At 48.3% G+C, this 25,159-nt stretch overlaps 8 protein-coding genes across 8 annotated transcripts; 3 read left to right on the plus strand and 5 right to left on the minus strand.

Moving 5' to 3' along the window:
* Positions 1-967: 967 nt before the first annotated feature.
* TRUGW13939_10695 (uncharacterized protein) lies at positions 968-2,226 on the plus strand (the record flags this gene model as incomplete). The annotated part of the gene is made up of 2 exons (XM_035493805.1): positions 968-1,321; positions 1,555-2,226. The coding sequence occupies 2 exons, from the start codon at positions 968-970 to the stop codon at positions 2,224-2,226; spliced, it is 1,026 nt and encodes a 341-aa protein (XP_035349698.1).
* A 2,268-nt stretch (positions 2,227-4,494) lies between these two features.
* TRUGW13939_10696 (uncharacterized protein) lies at positions 4,495-5,599 on the plus strand (the record flags this gene model as incomplete). The annotated part of the gene is made up of 2 exons (XM_035493806.1): positions 4,495-4,833; positions 4,889-5,599. 2 exons carry the CDS (start codon positions 4,495-4,497, stop codon positions 5,597-5,599), a joined length of 1,050 nt encoding a protein of 349 aa, XP_035349699.1.
* Positions 5,600-6,538: 939 nt separating this feature from the next.
* TRUGW13939_10697 (uncharacterized protein) lies at positions 6,539-7,858 on the minus strand (the record flags this gene model as incomplete). The annotated part of the gene is made up of 1 exon (XM_035493807.1): positions 6,539-7,858. One exon carries the CDS (start codon positions 7,856-7,858, stop codon positions 6,539-6,541), a length of 1,320 nt encoding a protein of 439 aa, XP_035349700.1.
* A 1,945-nt stretch (positions 7,859-9,803) lies between these two features.
* Positions 9,804-14,057, minus strand: TRUGW13939_10698 (uncharacterized protein; the record flags this gene model as incomplete). Its single annotated transcript, XM_035493808.1, has 4 exons — positions 9,804-10,100; positions 10,151-10,797; positions 10,860-12,328; positions 12,691-14,057. 4 exons carry the CDS (start codon positions 14,055-14,057, stop codon positions 9,804-9,806), a joined length of 3,780 nt encoding a protein of 1,259 aa, XP_035349701.1.
* A 401-nt stretch (positions 14,058-14,458) lies between these two features.
* TRUGW13939_10699 (uncharacterized protein) lies at positions 14,459-15,292 on the plus strand (the record flags this gene model as incomplete). Its single annotated transcript, XM_035493809.1, has 1 exon — positions 14,459-15,292. The coding sequence occupies one exon, from the start codon at positions 14,459-14,461 to the stop codon at positions 15,290-15,292; it is 834 nt and encodes a 277-aa protein (XP_035349702.1).
* A 390-nt stretch (positions 15,293-15,682) lies between these two features.
* On the minus strand, positions 15,683-17,001 carry TRUGW13939_10700 (uncharacterized protein; the record flags this gene model as incomplete). The annotated part of the gene is made up of 8 exons (XM_035493810.1): positions 15,683-15,965; positions 16,024-16,072; positions 16,135-16,191; positions 16,269-16,398; positions 16,456-16,546; positions 16,611-16,696; positions 16,754-16,788; positions 16,845-17,001. The coding sequence occupies 8 exons, from the start codon at positions 16,999-17,001 to the stop codon at positions 15,683-15,685; spliced, it is 888 nt and encodes a 295-aa protein (XP_035349703.1).
* A 1,254-nt stretch (positions 17,002-18,255) lies between these two features.
* On the minus strand, positions 18,256-19,316 carry TRUGW13939_10701 (uncharacterized protein; the record flags this gene model as incomplete). The annotated part of the gene is made up of 4 exons (XM_035493811.1): positions 18,256-18,783; positions 18,834-18,956; positions 19,012-19,167; positions 19,248-19,316. The coding sequence occupies 4 exons, from the start codon at positions 19,314-19,316 to the stop codon at positions 18,256-18,258; spliced, it is 876 nt and encodes a 291-aa protein (XP_035349704.1).
* A 2,077-nt stretch (positions 19,317-21,393) lies between these two features.
* TRUGW13939_10702 (uncharacterized protein) lies at positions 21,394-25,065 on the minus strand (the record flags this gene model as incomplete). The annotated part of the gene is made up of 9 exons (XM_035493812.1): positions 21,394-21,800; positions 21,854-22,157; positions 22,442-22,672; positions 22,728-23,182; positions 23,238-24,461; positions 24,520-24,660; positions 24,722-24,785; positions 24,848-24,892; positions 24,949-25,065. The coding sequence occupies 9 exons, from the start codon at positions 25,063-25,065 to the stop codon at positions 21,394-21,396; spliced, it is 2,988 nt and encodes a 995-aa protein (XP_035349705.1).
* Positions 25,066-25,159: the final 94 nt, after the last annotated feature.

Here is a 25,159-nt window from a genome sequence, read left to right on the forward strand (position 1 = left end):
GCAAATTGGTTTTACTGTTCAGCTTTTTTTTCTCTTTTACATAGCAGTGTTGTTTTAATGTTGCGGTTGTTTTATTTATGCTTATGTATTGCATTGTTAACCTATATCCTTCTTTGCTATACTTTTTTCTCTCTCTTTTCTTCTGGGCCAAGCACTCTTTTTGCATGCGTCAATGCAGCATGCATAGGACTTGACATACATTGCTGGCACTTGTCGTTTTCGGGGTCTGAGAAGGCATTGGAATTTGAATTTTGGTGGATGCAGCCGCATTATAGGTTGTTTTAAATGTTATTTCTTCTTTTCTTCCAATTAGATGTATTTGATCTATATTCTCATATGTGTTTGATGTCAACTATTTTTGCTGTTGAAGGTTCCTCATTGATTTTGTATGGAAGACGGCAGGAAATTGTTCTCGATAAGAAATTTAGCTAGATTGAGGAACTGTATAATTAACTTATTGCAAAGAATCAGAGTACATTCGATCATTCGATCACTGTTGTGAAGTTGTTCGACTTGTTTGCGCTGTTTGTTTGGGCCACGTGACCCGGTGGAGCCCAACAAACCCGAGAGAAACTTTTTTCTCTTCGATTTGCTGCTCCCTTCCACGTCCTCTCGTACCAGGGGTGCTTCACCCTCATTTAGAAAACCGTTTTCGCGTTGATTCGGCATTCGACATCTCAATTCATCTTTGCAGACATATTGTCAGATGCACGATTGATATAATATTCTGTTTTTTTTTTGGCCATCTCTTTCATTCTCATTCTTTTTCACCTTCATCATGCCGCCGCGGATACAGAATTCAGTAACTAATTCCCTCACCTCTTGCATTCCTTCATCATCCACATCAATCTTGTGTTGTGCACGAAAAGATGCATTGCAGACAAAGAGGATTGTCTCTCAGTCACAATGCCTTTCGCGACGGCCGTTTTCATCTTCCCGCATAGCCCAAACCCGGTTACGGTTTACCATGTTTAACTGGCTGCTCGGCGAAGGCGCGTCCTTGAAACATCATATTCCTGGAGACACAAACTACGTGACCGATTTAAAGGAAAGGATGAATCCCAGAGGCGGCTCCAACAGGTCGCGTTCAGATGGCGCCGACGGAGAGGACAATTCCGCCTCCAGTAAGCGGCCGTTCCCTCTCAATTCCTCGTTCGTCAGCTCGCCGATTCTGGGCGAGGACCTTCGCAATGAGATTTATAAACGGGTGGTTAAGCAGAATAAGAGCGTTCGAACTGTGAGTGTCGAATTGCAGGTGGACATGAGGAGAATTGGTGCCGCGGTTCGGTTGGTCGAGCTGGAGAAGCGCATGGAAAAAGAGGTATGTTTTTTTTTTTTTTCCTCCTTCGGTCACTATAATCCCCATTGGAAGTATATCGCTTCCAAACGCGCTTGAATGATGAGTAAACTTCGATTAGTCTTGAAGACCCGGGCATCCCAGCTCGGTCATGGTTACTAAATATAAATTACAACTCTCTGAATCTGTTTAAACACTGCCACATGTCTACTTTTGTTACACTGTTTACACTGGTTGCTAACTCGACTGGGCATTAGAAAAAATCCATGGCAATTCCATATGCACGTGCTGTGCACGAAATGGTGCCAACCACCCCGCTGGCTGAGGGTGGCCAACGACAACCAATACATGAACCCATCAACGAACTTCCTGTGCACCGGCTGACGCAGCCGCAAATATTCTACCCGGTGTCTGAATCGCGCCAATTCACACGTGTAGACGCGGGTCGGGTCTTTTCTGGGGCGCCGGCTCTGGAGACCGACGAGGAGAAAACACTCACGGTGCAGTCCCTGATTAAGCCAGGAACAAAACGCATTGAAAAAGTTGGAAAAGGTGACAATGAGCAGCATGTCCTGCTCCCTGCCGATGCCCGTATCCCGCATCCTCAACTGATTGAGCTCGAGCGTGATTTCATTGCCAAGCCTCATGAACCCAAGGAGCGCTGGGAAAAATACCACGAACGAATCCAAAAGTCTGACGCGCTCGCACAAAAGCGCAAGGCGGATGCAAAGAAGAGGGCTGAGGAGCGAACAATCAGGATTGAGCCGGAGAACTCTCGGTTTGAATTTCGCTTCAACGACGTAGTCGTTAGCAAGGAGACCACTGGCCCCGACGGCCGAGGCCACTCTGCCCCCGGTCGTCGCTATGGTGTGCCGACGTATGATCGGAAGAAAGGACAGGTCAAGATCCCGACCAAGGTCGAGGTGTAAGAAATTTTTTTTGTTGTTGTTGATGATGACAATCATGGGTCTGGGTTCTTGTTAGCGCTGTCGGTAGTTTTTTTTTTGTTGTATAATATTTGGATGTATAATAGTTATCAAATACCCAGCATGCACGTCTGTACCAGCTAGGATTATTTACTTGCGGGGGACTGTAGATCAGTGCAACACTGCCATAAATTGAGCAACCCCCCAGACGAATTGCCTTTTGAGTGTTGAAACATGGACTAGAACGAGCATAAATTAAATGTATGCCACAAATCATAAAACCCCCTCTTATTGCATATTGCCAACCACATGTGCAGGCTAAGCAGCTGTGATTTGCGCAGAAATGACGCAGCGTTCTTGTCGACCTGCTTCCTGTTTGGGCCTTTGGGGCGGAGTCTAGAACTCGAGAAACGTTTTAGCGATGCAGAGAGACCATGTACTTTTTGATGCATACTTTTGATCGACAGGAAAAAATAACCTCAACAAATCACAGCAATGATTGGCAGGTCAAGAAGAATAGTATTGTTGATCCCTTTTTTTTTTTTTGTGTACGCTTGCAGTGGTGTTGTGTAGCCGAACCATGGTAGTACTGGTGATACATGTGGAAAATGTTTCCTAGGGATTGGGATTGGGCGATACTAGATTTGTAGAAGATGACTGGCTGAGGTTGATGGTGTTGTTTTTTTCAAGTATTGTTTACGTAAGGAATTATATAATTGAAATTCGGTTGAATAGTGCTTTGTTTTTTTGGGACTGTTTGCAAACGATCTTTAGTCTATAGGTTTGAGGGAATAGCATGAACCAAGCAGAATTTTCTTCAGCACAGTGGCATCATCCGGGGCCTGGCACATCCGTCAACGACGTAATGAGCTCGAAAATATATCGGGATTGAAAAGCTCTGGTGGATCTTGATGGATATGCAACGGAGGATACCGACGAGAGACAAAAAAAAAAAAAAAAAAAAAACAAGATTGATCGTGTCGTGTCGTGTCGGCTTTCGGACGGGGCTCGGGGCTGGGATATACAGAGCTGTATACTAGCTAGCTGGGTTGACGGCGTACGATTGGGTAAGAAGTTGTGTTGATAGATCAATGACGTCCGCGATCATGTAATAATAGTCTTCTTCCGGGCATACTTAGTAGTACTGAGACAGAATATGGAAAATACATGTAACCTACATGAAGCCGAACTGCAGAGCCGTAACTATCTATATATGTATGTCGGCATCCTCCGGACCCCGACAGGCGATCGCCACGGCCAACGGAAAGAAACCACGGTTGACAGATCCGATCTGAAGACAGTTTTACTCTATACTATTAAATATTGGCAGAGTGCAAAGTGTAGCAAAGAGAGCCCGAGTGGCAGCCGACTTTCGGCCGCCTTGGCGCTAGTCCGGAAGCGGGCGAGCCCGTCGCTAAAGCAATAATAATTATGACATCCTGAGGAATCCATAATTATCCATCCACCATAACGCGCCGTGACTTGACTGGACCCAGTTCCCTCTCTTCCCCCGCCGCCCCAGGAGGAATGGAGCTGGCAGCTGTCAGACTCTCAATGCGGTAAAGACTCGACTCGACGTGGACTTCGGAATTGTGGCACCATCCCGCCTGTGCATCGCCCTGTCCGGCCGTGCGGGTTCTGAGTTCGCCGTCGTGGAACGTGAAATGAGAGAAAGGAAAGGGAAAAAGAGGACAAAATACAGCGAGCAGGAAAAAAGAGAGCACCGCAGACAGTGGCAATCGCCGATGGGTGACCGTTGGGCAAAATGGACCCTGGTTGTCGCCTGCGAACCAAATTCCCCCCAGTGGCTTGAATAGATCCGAGTCGAGGCCCAGCACGCTGATCCGGCACGACCAGGCAAAGCACCAAAGTTTTTTTTTGTCTTTCTGTCACTGGTTGCCGGTCGCCGAGATTAGCTCTGCACTTGTCATGGGCATAGCATGGCATAACGCAGCTCCGCGAAAAGAGCTTTGTCTTGCTCGCCCGAATCCGTGCTTGACCTTAGGGAGCTATGTTAATATAAGGGCCCTGCTGGGTCCTATTTCCACCCCGTCTTTGTCCTGTCTTTCTTGTCAAACCCAACATTCCTCGTCACCTGGCTTCCTATTAATATTTCTCCCCCCGCCCCGGCAAGGTACGACGTCAAGACTCGAGTCTATTGAAGCCAAACCCCGCCCCCCTCTCCCCTCGTCGCAGCAGCAATCTTGTGTCCTTGTGTTCTTGCGTTCAACAGTCCTTTTTGAGACTTTGCTGTTGATGCGGTCAACAGACATGACCTGCTACCAGCCGCCATCCGACCCTTTCGACCTGACTAGGCCGATGGTTATCCCCGCTGGTGGACGCATCGCCGACAGCATCGACCCGTCCGACCTGATGTCGACTTTCCCATCCTCCGACGCCGACTGGATGGGCAAGAGCTCGCTAGAGTTCCTGCCTTGGGACCTGTCCGGCAGCAACGATCAACAGGAAGCATTTAACCTATCTGAGGAAGTCGCCGACGGTCTAGAATTCCCAAATCCGTACATCAATGGCGACTACACCTCTCCGATGGGCTACAGAGGTTACACAGTAGCTACCGAGGATGCGCTATCATATGCATCACCTGTGTCGGTATGCGACTCCCATTGCTTGCTTTCTTTTTTGTCATGGCTAACTTTCATCCCAGGACGGCGAAAGCGGGACTTGGTCTCCGACGCACAACAATGACAAAAGCAACAGCCAGTCCCCGGCGCCTGCAGACAACACAAAGGGCCCTGGCAGTGCTACATCGCCTTCGACGGGCCACAGACATGCCGTCAGAATGCCATTAGCTACTGCAGGCGGCAGTCCTGTTGCTCCAGCTGAACACACCGTCTACGAATCATCATCCTCCGCCTCTCTTCGATCCCGAAAACTCTCCAATGCCACCGCTTCTTCCTCGTCGCCCTTGTCGCTAACAGCAGCAACAACAACAACAACAACAACACAAACATCATACCACAGCAATACTCCACCGGTTCGCTCAGCGACCGAGCCCGATCCCGCAGCAGTCATGAAACGCAAAAAGGCTGCTCACAACGCCATCGAGAAGCGTTATCGTACGAATATGAATGCCAAGTTTCTCGCCCTTGGAAACTCGATCCCTCGTCCCGGACCATTTGCGACTCAATTGGCTTCCAACAAGGGCTCGCGAAAGCACTCGCTCTGTTCATCTCGTCGGGACTCTCTCGCCAATGGGACACAGCAGCAGCAACAACAACAAAACAAATCAGAAATCCTCACAAACGCACTATCGTATATTCAAGAATTGCAGGAAGAAAACTCGCGATTAAAAGGCGAATTAATGGTCCTCAAGGAAAACCTATTACCTAGAGGACCTTTCACGTGGCGGCGATAAGACTTTTCCTTCTTTTCTCCTTTTTTTTTTCTCTCTCTCTTGATGATGTTACTTGGGACGGGTTTCTCTCATTATGTATATAATCAGAACCTTTTTGTTTTCTTTGTTTTCTTTTTTTTTTTCCGCCTTGATGATTGAACGATTTCAAAATCCCTGCTCTATAGCATAGTCTTTCGTTTCACCTATATAACATATATGTGCCACACTAACGCTGGCAGCGCGGTGCCGTTGTGCCTACCGGGCGTGATCCTAAATTGTGAGGGCCTGTATTTCCTTTTTTTCACTTAAGATCTTAATTTTTATGGTCTTTATAGTTATGGGTATACCTTTAAAAAATAATTGCAGAAGTAGTTGATATCCTTTTTTCACTATCATAATCCGAATTAAGAAAGGTTAAAGATTAGGTTCTAACTAGCTAATAATGCTATAAGACCGAGTGCCTGTTACTGTGATCTGGCGTATGGCACTGAAATGTATATGACGATGTCTTGCACTCATGTATTTGATGACTTTTGGATATATGCCATTATAGCTGCTTGGGTCATCTCTGACACTCGTTATCTACCGGATTTTCATGCTTTTCAAGAATACAAGTTCTATCATCTTTGCGACTATTCCTGCTAGTACATTTGTGCAATGGACGTAGGAACGGAACTGTTCCATATGGCAGCAAATCGTAATACTCTTTCGTTTGCAGCTAGCCGCAGCTCTTAGTCGAATGTATTGAATGACTGATGTCGTGTCTGAGCTGTCTAGATGCCGTCAGCACCCCCAGGCATCTAGTACCAGAAGAATTAAGACGATTTAGAAGACTCCTAGAGTAAAGATGAAAATATATGTTAAAACATAATATTCCTAGTCAAGGTCCTAATACCTGTATATCCATAGATATGAATCAACAAATTTGAGATCTAGAGGTATATCATTTTCATGAATACCTCAAGAGAAGTGCACATCTAGATCAAGAACAACATGGCTGGGTGTACTCATCCCCTTCAGCGAGACATACTTCTGGTTAGGCCACTGGACCACCAAGGGTGCAGTCTGTACAAAGGTCCCTCCAAGGTCGGTTATCTTGTTTTCCACAACCGCATATATAATACCAACCACTAGGAGCACAATCCAATCGAGGCACGCGAGCAGCCACTTCCACCATTCCATGCTTGTATCTTTGCCTTTATCCTCCTTGATTTGTTTCAGGGTGACCGTCTGCTTTGCCTGATCGACCTGAAACTGCTGCCAGCTTTTGTCCCACGCCGACCCGTGGATGTGTATAAAGGTCGCGTCAACTTTCACCAGCAGGTTGAAATATAGCGCCTTCTCAGTGGTGTCGATTTCCGCCGTCATTGTGTCAATCCAGGGGTCATGATCAAAGCTGAGATTGATGTTCGATTTGTTGTATAACTGATACAACTCAGAGTCAGACCCTCCAACCTTTTTGATTAACATTGTCTTGGGCAAGCTGTCGCCGTCCTTGGCATTCTTCTTGAGATTTTCAATCAATGGGGGCAAGACAAAGTGTTCCAGGAACAGCTTGTTGGAGGCGAGCACCATGAAATCCTGGTTGGAGGCAAGAAGTGGCTTTTTGAAGAGAATCCCACCATCGGGCTTTCCCTCAGACACGGATTGCATCAGCACGAGCAAGTTGCTGCGGCCGGGATCCTTTACATCTTGAACAAAGGAGAAGTCGGCAGTGTGAGGGATTAAGGACTTGTATTCTTTGGCCTTCTCGTTCGACAACGCAAAAGAGGCGACCTTGTACTCCTTGCCACCATGGAGCTCTTTTTGGACTAATACCTTCATCGTTTCAATCAAAAACGCGAGGTCTGCGGTCGGTATGTTGAGCTTCATGTCAACAATGGCCTTCTCGCTTTTGAAGTCAATCATCAGATCGTAGTTGGTTTGCTTTTCGTCAGGATGCGGCACCAGTTTGTTCTCGATCTGCATAAGCTCGGTTGTCACGGTGACTTTCTCACCCTTTGGTATCACAATGTTGGCTTTCAGGATGCCGTCTACTTTGACGGTACCTTGGACCGGTAGAAGAACATCAACCTGCCGGCCAGATCCATCTCTTACTCGCAGCTCTGGTCCGTTGAAAACGAGGTCTACATCCACCTTTTCTTTTGATCCGAGCAATTCCATTTCTATCTGCTTCTTAAGCGTCACTGGATGTATCTTTGCAAGTTGTTCGTTGAGTGCCTTCTGCGAGGCGGCTGCGATCAAGTCCCAGCCATTGTTGGCGATTTCGTTCTGGGACATGGCTCGTTTGAATCTGTTTGATGATTTGTTTTAATAAAAACTAGAAATAGAATAGCAAATGAAGAAAGGGTAATAAACAAGAATAGGAAAAACCGGTCAATGAAGAAACTTGGAAAACGAACCTTTATACCCCTCCTGCCTCGACTTTGACGTTGCTGCTGACTTCGCCATCGCGATATAGATCTCAGGGTTGGGCCACGTCATATGGCCTGTTCTACTAAATATAATATGCAAAATAATACCCGTAGCGTACTATATGCATGCAGGGTCCAAAATAACTCTGACTCAATCAAATAGCGAGCCTGCAACCCCCCTTCGGAGTTTCTAATCAAGAAACAAATCATTGTTCCTACTTTCTGGTAACCCATTCTATTGCAGTGCAGGTTGCATAATTTTAGTCAAAAATGCATGTGAAGAGTTAGTAATATATCTGCAGTCTGCAAGCCGTAACGTTTTTGTAAAAATCTGCAGTGTTCCATGCATGCATACTGGCCTTGAATGGGTGGGCGTTATGTACACCGTCCATTATGACAGTCACATCATACACTCTTTACCATATACGACTTCTTACTGTTTGCAAGGATGGTTTTTCATGCTGGCAGCCATACTGTGAATCGAAGTCTAGAACGAAGCATGATTCAGACGCAATCAGACTAGGGGCAGAGGGTCTTGCTCCGAATACATCTCCTTGATACCATGTGTATGTATTCTAGTTAATATTCACTCTTGTGGATCCGGTTGCGGGGAACAGCATGCAGCTGAGGCAGCGTCCTGCAGGGAAAACCAGTTTCAGCTTCTAGATGCGTCTGCCACAGACCACTGTTACATCAAGATACTGCAATGCAGCTCTCAGAATATGAAGTAGCAGTGCTCACCTCGATTCAGCTAGCCATGCCATTTTGTACGCCATCCATTTCATACATGTCATATTTTTTGTACTTTTTTTGGTTAGTTGACATCTACATGTTCAGAAGGCTGGCTGAAGATGACGTAAAACAGATCGATCAGTGTATCAAACTTGCGAATCAAAAATATAGCGCGATTCCTGAATTTTTTGTTTCCCCTCCCCACGCCTTATGATCACAAAAGTAAGGGTATGGTGCTGGTTGTTGCGGGGAAATAGCAGGCATATCAATTAGATGCACGTATCTCTATTACTTGGTTTTTCGTTGTTCTCTCTAGAACTATCTAAGACATATTTATATATATTTCACCAACGAAATGCCGAGTATCCCGACAGCTGATAAATCTAGTTATAGGGATGGACAAAGTTAGATATAGCTTTCGCTGTCAGTGGGGATTTTAAGAGATCAGTTTTCTACCTTTCCTAGCTGATAATCTATGACGGTGGCATCTACTCTATAAGCGCACTTAATAGCCCCATAAATAGCAATATCTGCTCGGCATCAATTGGTAGGATCTGAGACTGAGGGGCTTAATACATACCCAATGTCCATCATACGAAATAAGCAAAATGGATCGGATTGAGTGTCTGAGAAAGGAATTGGAATTTTGATTCACATGTTCCGGATATTTGAATTATGACACGGAATTTCTTTTCTTTTGTTCAAAACGTAGATAGAATAAATAGGTTGTTAAATTCCCGTATCTCCTTCGTATACTAGAGTCTAGGAGACCGATATTGAACTCCATGCACGCCTCTTAATTGTACATACATACATGCCTCGATAGATATCATGCAACAGATGAATGTTGTCTTGTACAGGAGTTATAATGTATGTGACCAGAGAAAGAAAAATGAAAACAAAACAGCAACACATTGGGTATCTGATGGATAAAAGACTAACCAAAGAATCTCTCGTATCTAATTGCGAAAGAAGCTCGAGAGTTCAAGGATATGTAATGTCGATGCAGATGAATCCCTGAATACGTCCATTACATAGAAAACGGGAGAAGAAAAAAACAAAAGAGAGAGATGATCGAGTTACGCAGGCACCGTCGATTTAACGGGCCCGTGGTTCTCGCCATCTTCGTCTTTGCCGCTGCTGCTACCGGAAGAGTCTCCCTCGACAACAGAGACTTTACTCGTTGGTTTGGTGCCAAGCGCCTTCACGGCTTGAAAGCCACCTTTTTGGGTAGGTGATGATACTAGTTGTGTCGAGTTCGTATTTTGCGGCGAGTCCTCGTAGCCTCGCCACTTTCGCCATCCTTCAAAATCGATCAAGGCTTGCATGCAGCCCCATTCTGTGACCTTTTGCTCTAGCCAAGGAAATCCTATAGGCTTTGGAAACTGTTAGGGCCATGCTAATGAAAGATGTAATCTAGACTCACCTTGGTTAAGAAATCATTGCAGCCAGCAGCTAAAGCTTCATGTCGGTCACTCTGTAAACTGCTGGCCGTCAATGCCACCACAATCACAGGACTCTTAAATAGAGACAGATCCTGCAATGTGTCTTCCTCCTTTAGCGAACCCTCGGCACCTGGTCCTGTAGACTCGGCTCTCGAACGACCAGAAACCGTTTTGGAAAAGACACCAATTCCATTTAGTCTTTCCAACCGTCGGATTTCTTTAGTCGCATCCAAACCGTTCATGACTGGGAGTTGGATGTCCATCAGCACCAGGTGAAAGCCACCTTGACGCCACTTCTTAACCGCAACTTCGCCATTAGGTGCACACTGCCATCGGACACTGAGACGCTTCATGAAAGCCTCTAGGAGCTTTTGATTGATAACGTTGTCTTCCACAATAAGCACGTTAATCGGCGGAACAGTTCCTTCAATGAGCCCCCCAAAAGCAGTATTGTTTCTTGGAGATGCTACCTTTTTGGTTCTTCGGACTGGTCGCGGCGATGGTACCGCCACAGGGGGGTTCAGCACATTGTGAGTTGGAGATTCTGATGGCGGTGCTGCCGGCGCTGGCGGAGTAGGCAGAGAAGCTTGCGGTGGCACTGCCTGTCCGTTCACCGCCAAATTTTGCTCTACTCGAATGGTTTAGATTCAAATGGATTCACGGATAAGGGTTGGATGATCTGCAACATACCTTTCGCTCCACCTATCAAAGTCGGCGAGCTGGTTGGATGGCGCACAAATGGTGGGCGCCAGGAGGCGTGTCGATTTGCCCGGCTTCCAGGTGACGGTAGAGGGGGAACCTTGCCTGTGGTGAGAACGGACATGGAGGGAGTTTGGTGTGTGCTCACATTACTAGCACTAGAGCTAGATGGATGCGCAGGCGGGGTCCCAATGCTGATTGGAACGGGCATCAGAGGAAAATATTCGCCCTGTTCACCGGGTTCGGCATGATAGTAATAGGACTGTCGAGGAGAAGGCTTTATGGGCGTCCGGCGCTGGGGAGCCTCGACGACGAGAGCCTCGGCCATCGTCTGACCGCCAGGGTAGTTCTGGTCAATCAACGCAAACAACGACTCCTCGGGGCTCAAGATTCGATCCGGACCTAGCGGAGCCCGAGGGCATATCCGTACCGTCAAATCCGGGGAATCATATGTTCTACCAAGAGAATTGGAGTATTTCCGTAAGACGTGATCTCGTAACTCATCAACGACACTATCCTCGGACATCGACACAAGCGTGGCCGAGGCATCGGGTCGTTTGACCCATATCTTTCGCGGGGCCATCGGAGCCGGGGGTTGATATGGCAAAGCGAATGGATCGCTGTCGCGATGATGTAGGCCACTTCCAAGCACACGGTTTACTAGATATTGCTGCGACTGCGGTATTAAAGATTGCTTCCGTGTTATAGCGGTCGAGTGCGACGTGCTCGGATTCTGACCCGGGGGCAATTCCTCGATAGTATCGTTGCCGTCGCTGCTAATAGCCGCGGGACTGGCACCGTCGCGCTCGTCGACGGTCTGGGAGAAACTGACAGGAGTAGATGTACTAGTTCCAGAATTTGCAATATGACGGCTATGAGGGTTTGCAAAAGAGGTCGAGGGCGTAGTCGGAGAGTATGTAGTGCCGCCGGTGGTGGCTAAAAGAGCGGATTGACCCAAAGAGATAGTGGCACGGTCGTCTAGATTAGTCGACGACAGGGGCGGTGGTTTCTCGACGTCCTCTCGATCGTATATAGTCCCCACGTCGTCAGTATCGGTGGGAGAGTGCTGCGATGTGCGTTGTTGTTGCTGTTGCTGTTGCTGTCGCTGTCGCTGTCCACTTGGTGCCTCTTCGTCGGGGATGGACGGAGCAGAAACGCAGGCCGCAGCACCACGGCCGCGACTGGCGAGATCTTCGACCGAAGACAGGTAGTCGACAGGGATAGACGAGGAGAAGGAGTCGGACTCGTGCAAGCCAGAAGCCAACTGGCGGTGGTGGTGGTGGTGGTCGGGATGCGGATGGGAGATGGTAAGGTCGCCGCAGGAGGAGTCTGGTCCCGCTTGTTGCCCGTCGGGTCGCGGCCGCCTCAGCTTCTTCTTCTGCTTCGTGAACTTCTCCACTGAGTCGCTCCCTATCTTCCTCCGCAACCGCTGCGATAGGCGAGCAATGCCATGCGACATCCTCGATTACTGCAGGCCAATTCTCCTAGGAGGAGAGAGAGAGCTGCGGCAGCGTCCGGCGTCCAGCGTCGTGCAGGCTGGCCGAGCTAAGCTTGCGTCCCTGCTGAGCCCGTGCAGACTGAAACATTGGCTAGTCCAGCTGCTAGCCAGCGAGTCAATGGTTGGCTAAACTTAACTACTAACTAGTTATTTGTTATCGCCTGGGTAAGCTAGTTTTTTTGAATATTTCTTTTCGCCATTGCATGATACTAAGTCAGCGCTCATCGGTATTTAGCTTCCTCTATAAACGGACTGCGCGCCCTAATACGCTCCCCTTTCCACACCAGCAGGATCGGAGCAAAACTAAGGGCTAATGCGATGAACCCCAGCAGAGAACTTGCCCACTGGAACCCCAGGTTGGTATACAAGCTCTGCGCGGCCAGCGGCAGAAACGCCGCAAACATGTTTTCGCCAAAACACACAGCAGCGCTCGCACTCGCAGCGTATTTGGCGTACGCATCTGTGATGTACATCATAATCGCCTGCATGACAACCGTGACTCCAAACATGGTCATGGCGAGGCCGATCGCTGGCAGAATCCAAGGAAGCGAGGCATAACTCGTCCATCCATACCAAAATAAGCCGCCGGCAAGCCCGATGAAACTGGCGGGTATGCTCGAGTACAGCCGGATTTCAGAAATGTCCGCCTCGGACTTGTGAGGGTTTGCCCGTCCCACGCGCGCATACCAGGCGTTCTGGAAAAGGCAGGCAATGAAGCCAAGAATCTCGCCAACGACTATCGATGCCTGGACAAGCCCCGCCTCGTACTCTGCAAAGGCAAAGTTTGTAACAAAAACTTGCGTGACGCTTTGGGTGCTGATAAATGCAATGCCATATGAGAGAGCTGACAAGAGTGTGAAAAAGAATACCACTGGCTCGGTGCAGAGCAGACGTGCAGGAAGAATAAGCGTGTCGTACAGGAACTTTGCTGGTGACGGCGGAGAGCTGCCGTCTTGAGTTGACACAGAATCATTACTCTTCTCCTTGCCTTCTCTCCTCAAACGTTTCGAAAGAATGACTGGACTACGTGTCTCTTTCATTGCGAGCAAGACTACAATGAACGTGACACCGTATATAACCAGCTGAATATAGAAGACCCATCGCCAATAGAGATTGTGGACCACGACTCCGCCATACACAGGCCCTAGGCTAATACCAGCCAGCAAAGCAGTGACATATATTGTGACAGGCAGGCTTCGCTGGACAGGGCCGTCCCATATATCAGCAATAATACCATCCATGCCATTCTGGAGTACACCGGCAGCGCTCCCAGAAATGAACCGACACACGATGAGGGTAGCAAAATTTGGTGCTACAGCTTGAGGGACGACAAATACAAAGAAAATGGCGTAGCAAGATATATAGCCCACTCTAGTGCCATGTTTCTCCATCAGAGGGAGCACAACCATCGGCACGATAGCGGCCCCGATAGTCCATGATGCAACAGGCCAGAAGGAGTTGGGGAAGCTCTCATCTGAGACGTTGAAGCGATCATTTATTGGAGTCGGGGCACTTGCGATTCCAGTTGCATTCAAGCCGACGATAAAACACACAAAACAGGTGGTTAGCGTGACGGTCCATTTGGTTCGAGTAGGCCAGTTGAACGGGTTGTCAGAGTCGCCGCTATTGGCAGGCTGGATAGCTTCTACTTCATCTTGTAATTTCGGGGCAACTTGTAGTGATTGTGCCATTACAAGATAAATATATCAGTAATGAAATCTACAAGAACCTGGAAGTTGAAGGACGATAAGGCCGGAATGGGAAATCCATTAACCCTTGTATCACGTGAAATTTACGGATATCGGTCAATTTTACTGAGGGAAATGACCAATAATGAATCACTGACACGCTAACCCAAAGTGGCTAGCTCCTACAATCTAAACCTATATTGGGGATGTGGGTCCTATAATAGCCAATCATCACCCCGTCCATCAATAACCTCGGTGGGTCACGGCGATCTGGGGATCTCTATCGGAGTGTATATAGGTCGTCAATGTCCTTCAAAGCTCTGCCAGCTTCTCAAGAAAAGTTTTCCATTCAAAACTGAACAAAAAGCTTGTCCTTAAACCCAACTCTTGGCCTGTCATTCATCATGGAGTCGGACTTTGATCGCATAACCTTCTACGACATCAGCATGCGCCCTCCAACGGAGGTGCATTGCTGCTCACCAAATCCATGGAAGACGCGATACGCACTCAACTTCAAAGACGTGTCGTACTCGACGTCCTGGGTCCCTCTACCCAGCATCTCCAAAGTTCGTCGCGGTCTTGACTTACCGGCGACGCGCAAATTTGCCGACGGCTCTGACTTTTACACGCTGCCTATCATTTCAGATCCCAGCACCAATTCCATTGTGGGTGATTCCTTCGATATCGCCGTCTACCTGCAACAGACGTATCCAAACTCTGGTGCAGGCAATTTGCTGCCCCCACAGAAACTCGACTATACCTTTTCGCAAAACCAAGCCCTGGCCGTGCCACTATCCAACCGCACTGCGGCTGGATTCGAGGAGTATGCACAGTTCAACATCAACGTCGACGCAGCGTTTACCACACATGTGCTGCTGATGGTCCAGAACCTCCCCTTTGACCCCGCCACCGCCGAACAGAGCAAGACAGAGTCTCTTCGGCGTGCCGGGTTGACGAATTGGGCTGATTTGGATATTCATGGCGCCGCGCGGGAGCAGTTGTTGAATAGTTTCCAAGACGCGCTGGCCGAGCTGGCCAAGCTTTATGAAAAAGACCCGAGTGGACCGTTTGTGCTAGGGACGCAACCAAGCTATGCGGACTGCATTGTTGGCGGCTGGCTGCGCATGTCAAGCGTTTGTCTGCCGGCGTCGGAGTGGGAACAGTTGAGGGGTTGGCATGATGGTGTTTTTGGACGGTTGCACGATACTCTGCAGGAGGAGTTTGGCCAGATGAATTAGGTGGCCCAGACATTGAAAATTTCTCGTCTTGACTATACGGAAAAGGGGTGTCGTGACTGGATTTCGGGGCTTTCTTTTTTTTTTCTGAGAGAGATTTGAATTGAGAGGTGAAAAAATTAACTCTGCTTTGAGTGGTCGTTAAGTGTCGAGCTCTATCAAGTCCATGTCCACTTGGGAGTTTATATTGGCCGCGGGTTTCTTAACTGAAATATACGGTCAACGTGGATTCCATTGATGTATTGATGATAACTTTTAATCAAAATGCTAGTGATTAAATCAAGAGATATCAGTTGATCTTTTTCATTAACATTACTCTTGTTTTTTATATCGTATATACTTTCTATAACTTGGCTATGTACAATCAATGTTCCTACCCAGGGTACTTGCTCCTCATTCTGACCGTTGTGCCGGTAGAGGTAGATCCTGGTTCACTGAACCGCGAGGTTGTCCCATATCAGTACTGACATCACCAGTTGGCCGAGCCTCTTCTTTCTCGTTTTGGACACCTTTTTCAAGATCCGGCAGACTTGAAACATTCTCAACATGCCCCCCTTTCTTCTCATCCAGCAACTCGTCGACTGTCTTTCCCGATGTCTTTGCCGTCTGGAGGAGTTTGCGGTGGCGAATTCGCCAGGTAATATGGCTGCCGTAGATGGCGACTTCGCAAAGGAACCTAATGAAATAATAAGACTTGGAAAGAAAGGGCCAATTTTTGCAATTACTACACTTACACGACAACGTAAAGAACCCCACCAAGGATATCAAAGGTTCCCTGGGCGGCTTTTGTAGGAAGTGAGTTTCAAGACGTACACTTTGAGTCTGAATCATGTAATATAACATACCTAAAGCAAAAAGAGAAAAAAGAGCACCCAGAGTGTCGATGCTCAGAAAAACCCAATCTGCCGAAAAAAAAAAAACAAACAACCATGAGCAAGATGTTCCCAAGTTATTCACGGGGAAGTGGGAGAATACTCACTGAATCCAACAACCCGGCCCCTTCTCTTCCACATCTCAAGATACACGGGCAGAAATCCAAGTGCCAGCATGATTGATGCTATAATGCCAAAAATCAAATCGGGCCAGGTGATTCCTTTGCTGTATGGAATCTAATTTGTAGTCAGTTTTTTCTTCTTCTTCGTTTCCACAAGAGAGAATTGACAAACCCTAAGAGTGAGGATGAACATGGCCTCTATACCACCACAAAGCAGCACCAATATCACTACTAGGGCACTTGCTTTAAATTTTGAGAAATTACTGGCCAAAAAAAGTAAGCACGATGTCTGTGGAAACGCTTCAATGTTCAAGAGCAGTGACTGACTGGTTGTAATAGAGGATCTGGCCCCAGCTGATAAAACCAAAGAAGCCGAACAGCTGAGGCTGTATCTGAAGCGGGATATTGACATCCTATCGACAGAAGCAGTTAGCAGGTGAGATGACGATAAAAAGACTTGCCAAACGCACTTGAAGAATCATGTAGACGCCAAAAGGAATAGCAGCTAGACAATGCGAGTTAGCCGGCGAATAAACATGAGCTTCCAGAAGAAAAACATACAAACAGCCCACAGAAGCATCATGCTCTGCGGCAGGCCATCTGTCTTTTTGTGTCTCCAGTTGTGCCATATCTGGGGCACCAGCTGGACGCACCAGAAAACAGTGCCAATAGTTCCCAGCACGTTGGCTGCCACTGGAATCCGCTCGTTGCCCGACATAACGATTTAGATACTTTGTGGTAATTGAATAGGAACGGGAATAGGAAGGGTAACAAAAATAGAGAGAAAGAGAAAGTGCCGTAAACGGAAGTAAGCACCCAAAACGGAGGAGAGAAAGAGAGGAACAGGGTCGATTATTATATACTAGCCATACCCACTTTACAAACACTCTCTCATGCGCCAAACACAATCCTAATATTCCCCGCCACCTCTTATCATTATTACTGAAGAAAAGCAGACAAAGAGTGTGGGCCATACACAGTGCAGAGTCACTGCCGCCTCAACCCACATTATGTCCCGGAACGGAAGGTCGGCAGCAGGTCGGAAAGAGCACGTTGATAAACTTGACATCAGACATGATTAATAATTATTCAATCGATTCCCACAACATCAAAAACGAGTTCATTGGTAAAGTTGTCTCATTGGCCACGCGTGACCAGATTTCCACATGAAAACGGGGTTGGGGCTAGTCCAAATTCGGTAAATAGAAGGAGAGCCGATGCTCAACGAGTCAACAGGGTCATCAACCTTGTATACTTGCGAGTTAGTGCTATACTACTCTGATTTAGTCCTAGAATAACACAGTCAGCTTTTGAGTTGATTGGGCCGTGATTTGTAGATCTAGCGGTGAATGGTGTCAAGTGGTGGGGGGTTGGTCGCGCCTGGACTTCAAACGTTGGTGGTATATATCGAGTCATCGTGCCGATTTACTACGTTGACAACAATTGGATACAAAGTAGATGCAATCAAGTACATTAAAATATCAACTTCCCAACTACCAGAACCATGTCAATCAAAACGCCAGAACAAAGCAATCGTTAAATGACCGAGAAATGACTGGTCATGGAAAACGCGTAAAGTCGCATATTCCGTCTGTTGCTTGTGACGACAAGATCGTACAGTACATCGCCACTCGCCTACTAGCAGTGAAAACGCTGGCCATCCAAGACTTCACTATTCGTGACCCTAGTCGCCTGGAACGCCTCCAAAGACTCAAAAGACTCGCCGGGGAGCAACATGACTTGAAAGAAGAAAAATGACCATGGCCATGAGACAATAACCAACAAGCCATCAAATCAAACGTGACGTCCAATCGCCCCCATAGTATGAAAACAGAATTCGAAAAACAATACGCAAGGAAAAAAGCTGCTAAGGAATCCTGTAACAGGGGTATCAAAGGAGGAAGCTGCGTGACGCAGATGATAGAAGGCAAAAAACGGAGCAAACTTTTTTCTTTTATGTTTTGAAGAAAATTCACAGCAAGATCAGGTAATTTGACGGGGCAATACCTGTCTCGCCAGTTGCTCGCTTTGCTTGCCACCAACGGCCACTAACATCAGAGACTTCCAGCTCCTCACCCTTGGCGAAGCTGATTTCATTCGCATCGTCGGGGTTCGCATCATAAGAGTAGATGGCCTTGGCCTTGTATGGGTATTCTGTCGGCTGGCTCACTTCGTTCGATACCTCTGGGTTGCCGCCATTGTTCGGGTTGACTGGGTTGGGTCCAACACCAAAGGCTGTTGCGTTGGTGTTGCGCTTGTCTGAGCCTGGGGGACCACCAGGGTACCCAGACATGGGGGAAGACGTCTCGAAGCCGCTAAGTTGAGCCGAGGTGTACATCTGAGGCGCCTGGCTGGCGGTCGTGTCGGGGCGAGCGCCGAATGCGTGGGACGCAGGGCGGCTGTTCTGGTATGGAGTGCCTTCCTTGTTCAAAGCGAAAGAATCGATCGTGCGACGATGGGTTGCCTGTGGGGTGGAACCAAAGTAGAAGATCCAGATAATCTACCGACGCGTCAATAATATACAACATACTGGAAATTGTAAATACTCACGTTCACCATGGACAATAGGATATATCCAGCAGAAGCAGCTTGTTTGGAGGCCTGGGGCTCAGACACCAACGAGTTGACAGCAAGACTAGTCAAGACGAGCCCTGATGAAAGATATCCGGTAATCTGTTTGTTATTAGATTCACATGCGGCTTTTGGAAAAGAGGTGCCAAGGTCATACCGCGACGCCATACACCAAACTGGTGTCCGACCCGATTACAACAATCACTCCGATGATGCAGAGCAGCATGTAAGCGGTGGCCCACCATACTAGGTTGGGAAAGTCAACCTGGATGTTGGCAATGATAGAAGCGACGAAGGAAATGATCCATGCAAGCTGAGAAGCCCTACAAGTCAGCACTAACTCGATACAGGGAATTGCGACAAGGGAAAAGGATTTTTCTTTTCGTCACGTACGATAGATATGGAAATGGTGGCGAGGGCGAAGGGGTCGCCGATGATGTTGCCGGCATTGAAACGATTCATCGTGGATTGTGCGAGGCGAGGTTTCTGCAGGGAGGCCGAGTAGACAGACACCATGGAAAAGCGAGGCAGTTTTTCTTCCTCGTCCTCTTTGCGAAATCCGAGGGTGTTGGTTTGGCAAAGGATGCTGGATCGAGCCAAGTGACTGCTGAATCACAACGTGTATCAAGCAGCGAGCACCGGGCGGCAACGAGTCGCGGTGGTGTGGTTGTTGACCTGCAGGCGAGTGTCGATCTTAGGCCGAGGCGGTTAACACGTTGTGGTGCCGGATGGGCGCTCAATTACCAATCGATTCCCAGATAGCGAAAACCACGTCACAGCAACCGAGGACGAGCGATGAGAGCGTGTAGAAGAGCGACAGACAGAGATTGGCGATGCAGCGGTTGTTTTGCGAAGACGTAAAAGATGGGATGTGGTTGGGAGAGAGACAGAGAGAGAGGTTGGTTGGCCTGTCGGTCGGCAAGCCAGCGGATGTATACAGCAAGGGGAAGACGAGGCCGAACCAGCACCAGGCTGAGACGAAAAGAAACAAGAACCGAGATCGAATGAATTAAAAAAAGAGAGAGCGAGAGAGAGCGAAGAAGAAGAAAAAAGGCCGAAAGAGGGAGTGGACGGTAACGAGCGGTGGTGAAGCGACAAGTGTTTTGGGGGAACGAGAGGTGAGTCGACTTCTTTCCAGGCGCGGCCGTGCGGGTTGAAGGAGGGAAAGTTTGGGTGTGGGCGGAAAGTGGAAAAGGAGATGAAATTAAATTACGCCGGCCCGCGCGGCTGATTGGCTGGCCGAGGGCCGGGCCCGGGTCAGCCTGCGTGTAAGGGCCGGGGGCCAGATCCCTGTGTATTATACAGAGCATGTATTTCTGGATGGGACATGGCACTAATCGGTATGCGGTTTTAAATGGCTGATGTCGCTGTATTAATTATCACGTTGCTAATAGTCGTGATACATTGATGCATGTTACGAGGGCCATGCTGTCATGCTATTAATATCCGTGGTACTATTACCGGTAACGCGGTACGGGGCCGTACCCGCCTAGTCCCGGGCTGTGCCTGGCAGCACTTTCTGGAGTGGAAATTAATGCGTTCTGGGCCTGCCGATCCGCTGCCATTACGGAGGATTACAGCCACCAGCCTGTGCCAACGCATCAACTGCCGTCACCCGCACGCGTAATTTACGCCGCCGTACCACACTTGTTATTATCATCCTCAATAAGTCAACCCTCACATTTATAATTTTGTATGCTAAATAATCGTCCGTGGTTAAACAAAGAAAGAGAGAAAGGAAAAAAAAAAAAAAACACACAAAGCCCTGGCTAGACGTTGTCTGCGTACTAAATTTATCTGTCACTCTGCCTAGGTCTAGATTGTCTCGTCCTCCAGCCTCTAACCCTATCCGGCGCCTGAGACTGATAATTTGTCTGTGAGATGCTAAATGCTTAACATGCCAGTATCCTCATTGGCCGGACAGTAGAAAATCATATAGTACTAGTATTGTATTGCTAGAATGCCGGCAAAATAGGCCTATTTGCCAGACCTCTGTGCTACATATCCGGAATAGTACTTCCACTTTCCAAGCCTCAAACGTAAACCGCAAGTAGACCTTATTTGGCGAGACATGCTACTGATTTTTTGGTAGCAAACCATGGTGCGACACAAATAGCACAATCTCGCCCTTTTTTGTCCCATCCATTAAGTCCAGAAATCACCCCTAGTTGGTCCAAACAAAGATACAAGGCTCTGATATCCGACCTGTCGCATTCGTGGCCGGGGACTAGGACGCTGCCGCATGCAGCGACATGTGCTGAGTGCTGGTACCGAGGCCACTTAACTTTTGTCACCGCAAGGCTTTCAGCAAAGTGTACACGCGACGACTATTTGGTACGTCGTAGCACCGTAGCAGGTACTCCGTAGACTGTGCCGTATTATAGAAACCCATCGCAGTAGTAGTCTGTGTCGGAATTCGCATATGCTCGGTCTCCTCCCAACGAGAAAGACTTGTGCACGCGACAATCCAGTATGTGATGTCTCCAATCCACGACACTTGGTAACGGTTCAAGGAATAAATTCTTGACGTTTAAACCCTTCAAATCTCATTCATTCTCCGATCTCGTAAAACTTCCTGACGCTTGACTTCATGCTCCACGTCCTGGAGACGAGATTCCCACCCTGCCCAGCACTCGCTGCTGCCGAGCAGCCCCAATTCATACCAGCGCCGCAGCAGACCAGCGCTCCGTGCGCGAAGTTCCGAGACCGCTTGGGCTTGTTGTTCTTGGATTCGTAGCATCCTCTGCAGACGCGGCTGGAGCTCGATTAGGGCAATGGAGGCCTTTGCGTCGGGCACGGGAAGGTCGTTTAGAGATGTTAAACGCGACGAGGTTTCGGGGAATGCCGAGGCGTAGGATAGAACAATCGAAGCAAGGTTCTGAGTGCTCAGGTCCGCGGGGATGCTCTCGGGGGGTGCATCGTTGAATAGGTCGGGGAATCGCGTGTCTTTTACACTGCGAGTCAGTTTACATTGTATTGTTTTGGGGAGTAGAACTCACAAAGCTGAAGAACATCGCGAACAGCGGGCTTTGATTTACTCAGCGCGTTCAGGTCTGCTTCCAAGCGAGCGAGACGGCGGGCAGCAGTGTCGTCCAAAGATTCAGGTCTCGAAGCGGGAGTTGGCTGTCCAGACCACCGCGAGTCGCCATTCAATAGGTACTCGAGTCGCCGGAGACGGCCTTCGAGCAGCTCGACAGTGGCCGACGCAATTGCAGTGTTCTCGAGCGACATGTTCATCGGTTGTATATTGATTGCGTCAAGTGTTGTCGAGGGAGTAGAGTTGGAGGAAGCTCCGAAGTTGGACTTGGCGGTTCGTCATTAGCGCCAGGGGGGTTCTCCACCAGTTGGTTGGCATCTGAACCATACCATAGTTGCCTATTAACTACCTGAGTACGGAGTAACTACTAGCTAGTTAATTAACATCTATGGTCTGTATTTGTAATGCCGATCGTTATTAATTCGTCAAGTCTTCGCACATATGCCAACAGTGCGTTATAATTACTACACCCGAACTTGCCCTATCATCATCAACACCAAGGGAGGTGATATCAAGTCAATCACTTGCTGAGAAGACTTTTCCCACCAACTTCCTGCATCTCCTGGTCTCGACTCGAGGGGCCATCGTCAAACGAGTTGACTTCGTAGTCAAAAACGTTCACATTGGAAGCATCACTTCTGTTTGGAGCCAGTGTCTCATTCACATCCGGCCACCCTTCGTAAACGCTGTCGCCAGGTTCTCCTATTTCCTCATCGTGGTACACACGATTAGCCGCGTCAAGCTCAGCTTTGAAGCTGATATTATCGGCATTCACAAACTCCTGCAACAGCATTAGCTTTTCCGGTCTCTCTCCATGAAATGGTTCCCGAACATACCTGGAGGGCCGGAGGTGCGATGTCACTTTGAAAGGAAATGGAATTAGGATTTGCATAGACCAGCAGCACGTTACTAGAGTCCCGCGCGGCCTTCAGGACTTCGATTTCTCGCACTTTGGTTGTCGTGAAGCCGATGATATCTGCATTTTTAGGCGCGGCATTTTTCCTTTCACTGTTCTCCGCCTTGGCAGCTTGTTGCGTTTTAGCATCTTCTGTTGAGAAGCTAATCCGCCACCATTGCCATTCGTCTTCGTTTGTGTCCTCCATTTCAATCAGGTCCTCAGACCCGCCGCGACTGTTCCGCCTCAATACGTATGTCACATGAGGCGCTGTGCAAACGCCCCGTAGAGTATAGGGGAAGTGTGGCGGCTCGTCAGGAGACGCCGAGGGCTCTGTCATTGTCTTCGAGAAGTTTCGAGTACTATCACGAGCTTCTTGCTTTTGGGCTTCGAGTTCTAAAAAACTTCCATTAGTTGTCTCACCAAATAATTCGTGGATTTCTTGGCCTACTCTTGAGTTTTTCTCCAAGGCTGGCTGCTATCTCACGCAGCTGCTTTGCCACTCGTTCCCCGTTATTAGCAAGCTCGGCGCTGTCTATTTGGGCAGTTCCTTCAGGTATGTATCTCGGCAATGCAATAGTCGCCGCTCGGGCTGCTTTTTCCAATAACTCTTCATTCGTCATTCCAGTTCGACTACCCGGTTTGGAACCTCTGTAGAGCGCCGCCACGTCCTCGATTTCAGCGATTCTTTCTTGAACCTCTAGTATCTTTAGCCGAACCTCATGAATCACGCCGCGGGAGGCCTCCATATAGCGGTCTGGGTAGAAGACAGTAGGGATTTTAATATTGATCGGCACATTGTTAGTATTTCCTAGCTGTATTGTGAGAACCTCGGCCACATTGCCCAGCCAAACATCGTCCAGCTCTTGCCCTGGCGCATCCTGCCAAATAGCGTCATCGAGAACGTCGTAGAGCGTTTGGCCATGATCAATTGGTGCTTGAACGCTGAGAACAAAAAACTGTTTCGAGTTTGGTTCGTCGAAATCAGAAACCGCCCGTCTCACCGCGAGAGAAGTGAATATCATGGATAATTGATTGTCTGGAGTTGCATGCAGAGCCGCTTCTTGCCAACCCTCTAGAAATCTTTCCACGCCTTTTTCTTGGTCATAATAGGAAATGGGTTTTAGGCTCACAAGCGCATCAGTGCTACCGAATGCACGTTTCGTCGAATCGAGAAAAGCCATCAGGCGTTGCGTTTCGTGAATAAAAATTTCCCAATCCTGGTACTCCGCGTACGGATCGTCCAGGGACACGATTCTCGGCGCCTTTACGAGCTGTCCATTCCACCACTGCGCGTCGTGTCCGTAGTCGGGAATGGTCTTGTCCCTAAGCAAAAGGGCTTCGCGGGCAATCGGAATGGAATGCAGTATTGTCAAAAAGCCTCCGACGAAAAGGGAATCTTGTGAAGGTCGAAAAAAGGCCGGTTCATTGTCCTTTCGCTGGCGATCTTCTGGGTCGGGACTAATTATTTCCTCCCTCGTATTTTGATCGAAGAGAGTCAGACCCCATGTGTTCTCATCATAGTATTCCTGATTAGCCGGACCGAAGTGAGAATTGTCCGTCGCTATGACGCCGCTTTCCTGGTGGGTGATATCCTGGCCGAGCGACATAGCTACTGCTTGCTCGAGCTCACGTTCTTCCAGCTGGGCCGCACTCAGTTTTTGACCGGAGGAGTCTGTTGGATAACCAAAGAGTTCAGATATGCCTTCATTGTAATACAAAGTCAAACTGACCTGCGCCTGAGCTAGGCGCCCCCATTCCACTATTCTTCAGATCACTCAATACCTCGTTTGTGTTCATTCTGGACGGCGGGCGCGAGGGAGGCGCGGAATACCCTTTACCAAGGACGTCATCGGAGTTTTCGATATTGAAGGCTAGGAAAAGCGAAAGCAAAGGATAAGCATAGGTTCTAGTGATGGGGGGCACATCACTTACTCGGCACTGACTGGTTGTTCTGAGAGTAAGATGCACTATCAAGACCTCCCCAGTCATTCCGAGGCTAAATATGTGTTTTGCTGCATTAGCAAGGTTTCGATAGGAGCCAGTTTTTGATGAGCGTACCTGCTGTTGTAGGGCATCTGGATTCTCGAAATACGCATTGATCGCCTTTTGTAGGTTTAGATTATGTGCCTGTATAACCCCCATTGTATCCGTCAGCGTACAGTCATCGCAGGTCGCAAGGAGATACTGACTTTTAGGAAGCCTATCGCCTGGTCCCGGAAGACACCAGTGATGCCGGTGAAGTTGTTGATGTCCTCTTCTGACGGTTCGGCGGCCATGATGCTGGCGTCGCAGCTCGATATGCACGGAACTTTGCGCACACGAAGCCTTTAATAGGCAACATGCGTGGGCGTATCTATCGGCCACTGGCGG

This window comes from Talaromyces rugulosus, chromosome VI (genome assembly GCF_013368755.1).
Source record: "Talaromyces rugulosus chromosome VI, complete sequence".
NCBI lineage: Eukaryota > Fungi > Ascomycota > Eurotiomycetes > Eurotiales > Trichocomaceae > Talaromyces > Talaromyces rugulosus.